Source organism: Gymnodraco acuticeps, unplaced genomic scaffold, assembly GCF_902827175.1.
Source record: "Gymnodraco acuticeps unplaced genomic scaffold, fGymAcu1.1, whole genome shotgun sequence".
NCBI lineage: Eukaryota > Metazoa > Chordata > Actinopteri > Perciformes > Bathydraconidae > Gymnodraco > Gymnodraco acuticeps.
The window spans coordinates 1,073,287-1,083,330 of record NW_022990940.1 but is presented as its reverse complement, the minus strand read 5'-3'; the positions used below and the strand labels follow the sequence as shown (position 1 = coordinate 1,083,330).

The 10,044-nt window shown below is 39.2% G+C and overlaps 1 protein-coding gene across 1 annotated transcript; it reads left to right on the top strand.

Moving 5' to 3' along the window:
- The first annotated feature begins 273 nt into the window (after positions 1-273).
- On the top strand, positions 274-8,317 carry snorc (secondary ossification center associated regulator of chondrocyte maturation). Its single transcript, XM_034234620.1, has 3 exons — positions 274-988; positions 7,127-7,288; positions 7,369-8,317. The coding sequence occupies exons 1-3, from the start codon at positions 913-915 to the stop codon at positions 7,476-7,478; spliced, it is 348 nt and encodes a 115-aa protein (XP_034090511.1). The 5' UTR covers positions 274-912; the 3' UTR covers positions 7,479-8,317.
- Positions 8,318-10,044: the final 1,727 nt, after the last annotated feature.

Below are 10,044 nucleotides of genomic sequence, written 5' to 3'. Positions count from 1 at the left end.
AGTTAATTCCAAATACACACTTTTTAAAATGGCAATGACATCCAGTGTTTCCCACAGAATTTGATTCTATTTGTGGGGTTTATTCTCCCAAAAATATAATTTACAATTTAGCAGACGCCTTATTCCAAAGCGATTTACAATGACCAATTACAAGGACATTCTCCCTGGAGTAACTGAGGGCTAAGTGCCTTACTCAAGGGCACACTAGTGTTCCAGGCGGGATTTGAACTCGCAACCTTCCGATCATCAGCCCACCTCACTATCCATTAAAAATAAATAATATTATTATTTTTCTTTATGAGATTCATTTGTGGCGGACGATATTTAATTGTGGCGACCCGCCACAATTAAATCAATGTATGGGAAACACTGACATAAAGATGACGACAGACATTTAAAGCTTTATTTCAACATCTAAATATAAGCTTTCAATGTAAAAAAGAAAGTGACATTCGGTTCAACCCTATGCGTCAGTTACGCTAATCCAATGATATAATGCAGTCATTCTATATTTAGTTTTCTTTTGAAACTGCAAGTTTCTGCTACTAAAACCTTTCGGATTTTGTTACTTTTAGATCTCAATACTTCCGTCACTGCCATATTTTCTTTGCTGAGACCTTTGTGATGTGACCTGGTCAAGGTCAGCGGTTGCCGAATGTTTACACCGAACATCCAGCTATGTAGCCGGAGGAGTGTGAAGTGGGTGGGCCCTGCGATGATGTGCTCACAAAGTCCACACTGTCCAGACAGTCCTGTGCACACCTAGTCCCACCCCTTCGCTCACCCCTCAGTAGCCTACCTCTGCCCCTGCTGCGCTCTCCTGTACTCTTCTCTTGCTCCTCTTCCAGGGTCAGCCACTCTTTTGAAGTTCGAGGAGTTCTGGAGACGCACATCTTGTCCCTCGCAGCCACCATGATTCACAGCAGCAGTATCCGCAGATTCCTCCTCCTGGTGCTCCTCGGCCTCTTGGTAGCCTTTGTACACACAGGTAAACCACTTTTTGAGTCTGATTGATATGTGTATTTTATCTTTGTGGTTTTCTGACAGGTTTGCAGCCTTACCTGTGTATGCTACAACTAATTATGGTAAAAGAAGAAACAAGAAGACCTGAGTCTGATTTATTGAAAGAAAAAAAATGAACAAATACCACAACATCATATTTTATCAAAAAAAATCCAAAACATTTTAGTATAAGGTTCGATATTCTTAACCTCTATCATTGTTTAGGGTGACTCATGGGCTGGGTCTGCGCCCCTGTAGGTATCAAATCAAAGATGTGTGTGTACGTGTCATTTTTGCCCTCTTTTCCACAAACACACACAAACAAACGTGCACACACACGTTCACAGGCCTGGATGTGTGAGCGTGCAGCCCGATGTAAATGATGCAGTTGTTGAGACTCTTTGAGACTCTGAGCTGTGAAAGCTGCTCTTTGACAAACAGGATGATTCAGTTGCTTTCATGATCCCTGATGTTCATACAAACTCAAATACCTGCCGCCCTCTGACTCCAGCTATGAGGTTGAAGTGGTTCTATGTAATATCCGTTCGAGGTAGTGAAACGTCAACATATGTGGAATGTATTTCATGTATGTAGAGATATTTTGGAGATAGTAGTAAGAAGCAGATTCAATGTGTTCATCTCTTAACATTTATTCACATCAACTGGTTTTCTGCACAAGTGCTATTTAAAGAACACGTTCATATTTAAAGGAACATTTCCAATTTTCTAAATATATATTATTCCTGTGAGTCAACAAAATAATGACTACTAAATCCAAACACTAGTGATAAAACTAAAATAGGTGATGTCACATTTGAGGATAGGGTCTAGATATTTTCCATATCAAATGGATTAGGAAATATGTTATAGATGACACAGAGCACCCAGGGGAATGTTCTGAGTTATTGGGGATTTTATTTCACAACTAAGAACAGTATCAATAAAAAAAAGTTATTAGAAAAAAACAACAATTCAAAAATGGAGCAGATCCAGATGTTGATACTTGATGACATCACAAGTTTTATATTACTTCTCCCTGACTTTGAGATAGAATAGCTAACATTCAGAAAAATAGATGTTACTCTCCCCGCCCATGCAGAACCCGTGTTTCCCTTTAAGATTTGAGATATCAGCCCTGTCACTGGGTCTTTCACTTTCACTTACTGTATTTTTCTGTTCTTCTTTGCAACATCTCTCAAATATACTTGGAAAAAAAGCGTACACTGTAGCAGGGTTCTCAGGCCCAAAGGTCACAGTAAAGGTTGAGAGGGCAAAGTCGAGCATGTCCACCCTGTCCTGTGAAAAAAAAACATTACTGTCCCCCTTTACTGTCCCCTCGTGCCAAAAAGAAAGGCTTTGTGCCAAACACAATGTCAGCGTTTCTAACATTGAGGTGTCATGACCTGCCTTCACCTTTCTAAAAATATCTTGCATTCTCTGTTGGCTTTGTACAATTTAATGTGAAATTGTGTTTTTAATATACCACACTCTTCAAACACAGCCAAGTGAAATGTTTTTAAGGATGACTGTGTTCTGCTTCACATGGAGTCTACACTCTGCAGCTGCTTCTTATCTGTCTGTTGTTGAAATGTAGAGTATGTGATGATTTAAACTAGAGCCAGCAATCTTGACCACATCCACAACCGATCCAGTGACTAAACCAGAATAACATCTGAGCATTGTACTACAATACAGAGAAGGGTTCATCACTAGTTTTGTAACCTAATTCTTCCTTATTTCACATATATTTTACAACGGAAAATCCCCTAAAAGTAAAAAAAAAGGTGAAGCAAGGACACATAAGTCCATCGATGTCATGTTTGAGTTGCGTCCTCCGCGGTTTAAGTTGCTTGGCCAGGTTGTCTTTCACACACACGTCTGTGCGTTTTGTCATCTCTCCGGCTCGTGTGAAATCCTGACTGAAGAGGTCTACCAACAAATGGCCTTCTGTGTTTTCAGTGTCTGAAATCAACCTCCCTTACAGTCTGCCAGGCTTTTATGAGTCTGGACTTGCGTATAGAGGGTTCTTCATTGACACTTAGTCATCTTTAAAAGGTGTGACTCAAAAAGTGTGCAATGATTCCTAAGCAAAGGTAATCCTTACCGTATCCTGGGGGCTACCTGTGTAGTGGTGATACAGGAAAAAGTAACGAAAACGAAAAGCTAAATTGTGATATAATAAAAAAATATGTTTACAGACAATTAAAATGCAAATAAGATTACACACTTTGTGGGAAACTAATCTTTAATAAATATACAATTACTAAGCTGCCATACCTGTGTACAAAATTAAGCAATGTGTTGCAGTAGAACAAAATAGTAGCTAAGCTAGCAAGGACATTTCCAAAATAACTAATTGATCAATTGTAAGCTAGAAATAATGGGAAAAACAGTTCGCTAAAAACAATGAATTAACAGTTCGCAACTGTTGGCTTAAAGTGGTGTATAGTTAGCTAAAAAGTAATGAATGAAGAAAACAGTTAGCTATAGATAAACAGTTAGCAACAGTTAGCTAGAAGTGAGGGATAAACAGTTGGCAACAGTTAGCTAGAAGTGAGGGATACACAGTTAGCAACAGTTAGCTAGAAGTGAGGGATACACAGTTAGTAACAGTTAGCTAGAAGTGAGAGATACACAGTTAGCAACAGTTAGCTAGAAGTGAGGGATACACAGTTAGCAACAGTTAGCTAGAAGTGAGGGATACACAGTTAGTAACAGTTAGCTAGAAGTGAGGGATACACAGTTAGCAACAGTTAGCTAGAAGTGAGGGATACAGTTTGCTACAGGTAGCTAGAACTGAGGAATAAACAGTTAGCAACAGATAGCTAGAAGTGAAGAATACACAATTAGCAACAGGTAGCTTAAAGTGGACCTATCATGCTATATTTGAAACATATATTGTAGGGCCATACCTATATAAAGTATATACACATATATATTTTTTCAAAATACCAAACAGATCCTGCATTTTAGCCATGCCTCATTTCGCTCTATTTGCTCTTTCCAGCCCTGTATTTGCAGGGGGGCTGATTCTGTGAGCTGCAACTGACCACGCCCCCCTGCAGGAGAAGGGAGTTGGCAGTTACTTTGGCATTAGGGCAGGGATATCTAGATACTTTCCAAGGTTTGACATAATGAATTGTGCTACTTTTAAAGCAAGCAACAATGTTTTCAAATCTGTAATTACTATTTTTCTTAGCGGATGCATGTCAATTTAAATCAATACATACAACTATTTTTTAAATCAATAAAATCATTTTCTAAATCCATAAAAACATTTCAATTAATATTGGGAGTCATGTCGTTACTTTGTTGAGAATGTGGCCATACATGTAATAAGCGGGATAATGTGCAGCGACTTGGTCATTATGGGGAAAAGAACACCTTCATGCCGATCTAGATCCCTCCGCTGCGCGTCGGGCTCCTGATCAGCCTGTCGGTGTTCTTTTCTCCATAATGACCGCGTCGCTGCACATTATCCCTTACATATGATTATATAGAGTCATTATTCATTTGTTTTAAAGCAGGAGGCGCAAAAACCTTGCCTCGGGGAGGGAGAAAAAGAGCCACAGCGGAGAATAAACAGAAGGGCAACCATGGCAACCATGCAAGGGAAGACTTCTTCGCTGCTTTTGTGGCAGACTACAGCGCCACTTACAGGCCTGGCATATGTACTACAGCGTCTCCAGCGCTTTCGAGCAGCAATGGCCGGCCGTGGCCCAACCTCTCATTCCCCTGATAGGTGGAGAATTGACCAATAGCCGTAGCGCCACCGTCCTGACGTCAGGACAGTGTTCAAATCTGGATCAGTCTGGATCAGATCCGTTGCAGCCCCTTTTTTAGAGATTTGGGTATGGAGGAAAATAGAGAGGGTTGTGTTTTCTGACACTTGGTGAGTTCCCTGGAACACCGGGGACACATATTCATGTATAAAAGACGTACAAAAGTGCATTTTGCATGATAGGTCCCCTTTAAGTAAATGGATAAGAAGTAGGCCTAAATAAAAAAAAGAAGAAGAATTAGTTACAATTATTCATAATAAAATATAAACGTAGCCTATTAGTAGCCTATTAAACCCATAGTGACACACAACTTGATGGATGATGAAAATGATGATGAAGGGGTAATTGATGATGAAGGTAGCTCAGCTGTGGGGTACATCAGCCAAAAAAGTTTCCACTGACCGAGTAGCTAGTTGTCAGCTGATAAGAATTATGTTTTTTTTCCTTGAGGCCTCAGTTATGTTAATGCTTTAAACAGAAATTGCAAGCTTGAGTGAACTCCTTCGTGTGGAAACAAACAGCAACGGAAAACATCATGTTATTATTTTTGCCTTCCTATTAAATCAAGCTGTCCAGAGGGCACAGCCTTTTACACACAGGGGCTATTTAATAAACAAGTTTGTTTGACATCCAGTACCCAGCCGGTGCCGGTTTGGGCCTGGCCGGTTGTTACTGGTTGCAGCCTGCCGCCCTCCATGGCCGCACAAGCTGCCTTTTGTGCCCTCGGCTGAAGGCCTCATTGATGGCTGAGCTGGCCAGAGGCCCGGGCCTCCAAACCTCCGGCCAGCAACAGGACAGGAAGCTGCACACGACTCAGTCAACACAGCAGCATCAAAATACTCACATCAGAAGAGCATATCAGAATTATACCGCAGCTAACATGCTTATGTTTTAAACTTAAGAGATGCTATCATATGGACGTGAAATAAGATACTAAGATTCTCCTTTGACAATGGCAGAGGAAAAAGAGGAAGAAAGATGTGAAGCAGGGTAAAGTTTACCAAGGGCGTCAGAGGCTACAAAGTAAATATGTTTATGTTAAATAAACTGAGTCTAAATATGTCAGCTGTCAGTTACCATAAAGATGTCTACAACAATCGTTATTTTGGTGGTTTGTCAGCACTAAGTCGTGTTAGGAAACAGAAATGTGGCCCAGAAAGCAACCTTGTTTCTTTGGCTACTGCAGAGGTGTGAAAAGTCTCAGGGTAACTTCATGCTCAGATGGGAGGAATGTCAGAGGACAATTTGGGATGGGAAGAGAAGAGAGGATAATTGGCACAGAGTTGTACACAAGCTGAGCCTCATGCACAATCAACTGCCTCCCCTGGTAAAGCAAAACATATCTACTACTCCGTTTGGATCATTACGGTTTAAGGATTTGTTTAGACAATAGACAAACTTTGTTGAAACCTTGAAATATTTTAAAAGGCAACCGTAGCTTAAATGGTCAAAATGTTCATCCTCTACAAAGACATCCTTATGCATAAGCCTCAGCCGTTAGCCCAGTGAGACAGAGAGAGGCTGTTGGGGTGATTACAGACATGTGTGCAGCCCTGCATCCCAGAGGCCTCCACATCCAGAAAATAGTCAAATAGAGTCATTAGCAAAGCTGTTTTATAGCGTCGTCAGTGAAATTACTACCGTTAGAAAACATACAGTAAAATTATACTGCACACGGATTAAGTGACTGCTTGTAGATCAGCCATGCTTAAGATATGGTTGAGATATTGTTTGAATGGGGTATTATCAACAGTACATGGCAGTTAGCACTCCCTGAGTTTGGAAAAACAGACAGTAGTGCCAGCATGGTTGCAAAGCATTGCACTGCTGTGAATAGGGACGTCATCAAAATATATTTTAGCCCATTGAAAAAATTGTCAGTTTACGTGAACGCTATATTTAAAATATTTTCACTGCTTTACATTGCCGTGACAGTTTTTTCAAATGGTGAGATCAGCAATATCTAGTCAAAGCCACCAGACTCCTTCAACAAAAAAGGTAATTTTAACTCAAATAACAAAGGAGATGCTGGTAAACTGCTGCTTCAATTAGTTAGTTTTAGTTAGACAATCAATTCCCATTTTTGTGATGTAAAAATACTATTAGCAAAAGCATGGGCCTTTCTTTAGGGAGCTTGAATACAATCTGCTGCTATCCCCGTCTACAGAAGTACACAAGCTCCCATGTCTTCTCTCTGTTTTTCCAAATTATGGTCATGATGGCCCCCATATACTCTTGGTACTGACCATGGATAATGACGTCATTAAACGCTATTTTAAAGAATCTAAACATCCCTTTTAAAACAAGCACAAGTGGAATTTAGTTTTCCTTTTGGTCTGCAGACACAGTTGCAGACTCATCAATCAGAGACACCCAGGACACCACGTCAGGAGAACCACCCAGTGACGTGACCACCAAAGACCCTAACCATGACACGACGGAGCAGTCCTTCACCTTCGACTACGAGGACAACACAGACTCTCCGGACCTGCTCGATGAACAATGTAAAATCATCACTTTATACACCAAATTTATTTCAATTATATCTAAACAAATGATTAAAACCATGTGTTTGTGTGTGCAGGGGTGCTGGGGCCAGGGGCCATCACAGCCATTGTTATAGCCGTCTTCTTAGGAACTTCTGTCCTCCTCGCCCTCATCGTCATCACACTCAGAAAGTTCACCGCCTCCTAGAGTGAAATATCCCCATCTTGTGTGCATGTGTTTGTGTGTGTTTGTATGTTCTCTTTTCCCTCTCATCTCAGTCTCTCAACTCTTTTTTGCAGATATGAGTTGTGTCTTTTGCTTCCCTGTAGATGCTATAAATTGTGGCAGGTCCCGTGACTGACTTACAGATGTTTTTCTATAAACACACTTTAAATGTTCCTCAACATGTCCACTTTTACTGCAGGTATAATGTTAGAAACTGGCTGGCTCTTCCAGTGGAAATCATAGCATGTCCATGTCATTCATTTTGTTTTTCCTCTTGATCTTGCATGCTCTAAAGGGGCTTTAATGTTGTGGGCTGTCTATTTGTACATGAGGTGTGTGTGTGCTTTCGTCAGTGTCTGTGATGTACTTTTTTCCTTCAAAAAGAAAGATACACATGAGGTTTGTTTAGTCTTAAACAATAATTATGCCAAAATCATGTCTTAAAATGTCCCTTGGTGTCACCCTTATTATACAAGTTTGTATTGCACCATTTACAAACATTTGTAGAGTCCAAATAAGAAAACATTTAAGAAAGGCTTCTTCGGTGAATGTAAACAGGGTAGTTTGGTTGTTGGTTTGTGCCTGCAGACCAAATGTTAAGATGAATTTGTGTTTGCACTCATGTGAGTATTTGTAGGTTGTTTTTTTGTCATGATTTCAATTGCAGGGGTTTGGAAATTATTTTAGAAACAATTTTGCCTTTTTATTTACGCCTAAGAGTCCTCAGCATACAAATGGATAATGCAATGGTAATATCACTGCCAAATCATTTTGTGATATTTAATAAATAAATAAATCCAATAAATCAGATGCCAAACGTCCTTGACTATTGTGTTTGTTTGTTTTTTACACAACCTCTAAATCCACACATTGAACTGTATAATATTTAGGTTTTTACGCGTTGAGAGTTCTTTGAAACAGGGTTTGATCTGCCTGTGCTAGTGATCAAAAATAAATGGATACACAATAAACACACAATCTTTTCAGCATTGTTTTTGTATTTGACATGCTCATAATCTCTTTATTCTAATGTTTATCATCAATATGTAAAAATGCTGCAACGTTTGTTTATTAAAAATGTTATTATTATTTGTGTTTCAAACGGTTTACTTACAGAAGCCCCAGGCCTCAGTTCAGTCACTCACAACAGTAGGTGGCAGTATAGCTGCCAGCTTCATTTGCATTTACAGAAAAAAGGGTTTTGGCTTTCCAAAAAACGAAAGCTACTTCAAACATACGTGTCCACTGTCTCTCTGATCTATTCCACTTCAAAAGCATGTATCTGTTAACTGTGTTTAAAGTTCAAACAGTCTTCCAAAAACATCATAATTAAAATGTTTTACCTCTGAATACAAGAGGAAAAAACAATCTTCTGACACTTTGCATACACACCTTCACACCTCCACACTTGAAACCAGGAAACCCTCAAACATAATCACAAATCTGCCTCTGCAGAGACCTGAAACATTGAACACTATCAGTATTGGTATAAGACTGTGAGAACCAGCCTTTTCTACAGAAGAATACCAATACTGATCACAGTACCAGAATATAAATCAAAGTATTCGAGTCATCTCTGTCGGGACTACTGCTAGATGTATACTTTGATGCAGAGATGGCAAACCATGTATAAAAAACAAACTCGTTTTTGACCTATAATCTATAAACTCAATGTATTCAAGGCAAGACAAGTTTATTTATATAGCACCTTTCAACACAAGGCAATTCGAAGTGCTTTACAAAAATGAAAGACATTAAGAGCATTAAGAAACATATTATAAAATGGCCTTTAAAAACACTAATTTAAAAGCAAAGATAATAAAACATGAATAACAAAAGGTACATGAATAAAAGTAACAGTAATCAAGAATATAAAGTCTACTGCACCAGGCCATCTCTTCATACGCGTTTCAACATTAAGAGACTGTGTGCATCACCATCCCAACACTAAGCTGAGTAAAAAGTCACAAGATGCAGTGAACAACCACATCCAATATTACTTCATATTTATACAGCGATGGGAATTCCAGTCAGAGGAAATACAATACCACAATCCTGATAGGTGGCAGACAGACATGATAGACACGTGATGTTCTTTTCAATAATCTTTTTATACATTTTAGGGCATAACAAATTCAGCGTTGCCCTTTGCAAATAATACATTTAGATACATTTGATATCATTGTTTGCCTTTTTAGTCTTTCAGCTGATATCCAGTCACACCAGTAGATTTACAACTTTGGTCCAGGTTAATATTCATATTGAACCTTTCACAGTCATGATCCCAATAGGAGGAATCCTCTGACTGTTAAACTGGCTCCTATATTTAAATGTATTCAATACTTTTGTTCATAAACATATAAAAACGTTTGACATTCCCTTAAGCCTCAGCTGCACTTTGGTTTAGTGCTATTTAGCAAATGTCAGTATTCTAACATGTTGTACCTTTAAAAAGCATATAGAAGTGTGATTGCTGGACAGCTTCACCCCTGTCTTGATTCTAAGCAGGCTATAATGCTAAACACACATTTTGCATGGCATGCCTCAG

Bases quoted from the DNA above. Each gene is read 5' to 3' on its own strand.
- snorc (XM_034234620.1), top strand. From the start codon at position 913: ATGATTCACAGCAGCAGTATCCGCAGATTCCTCCTCCTGGTGCTCCTC. The intron at 989-7,126 runs GTAAACCACTTT...TTTGGTCTGCAG, and splicing joins GGTAGCCTTTGTACACACAG to ACACAGTTGCAGACTCATCA. The intron at 7,289-7,368 runs GTAAAATCATCA...TTGTGTGTGCAG, and splicing joins GGACCTGCTCGATGAACAAT to GGGTGCTGGGGCCAGGGGCC.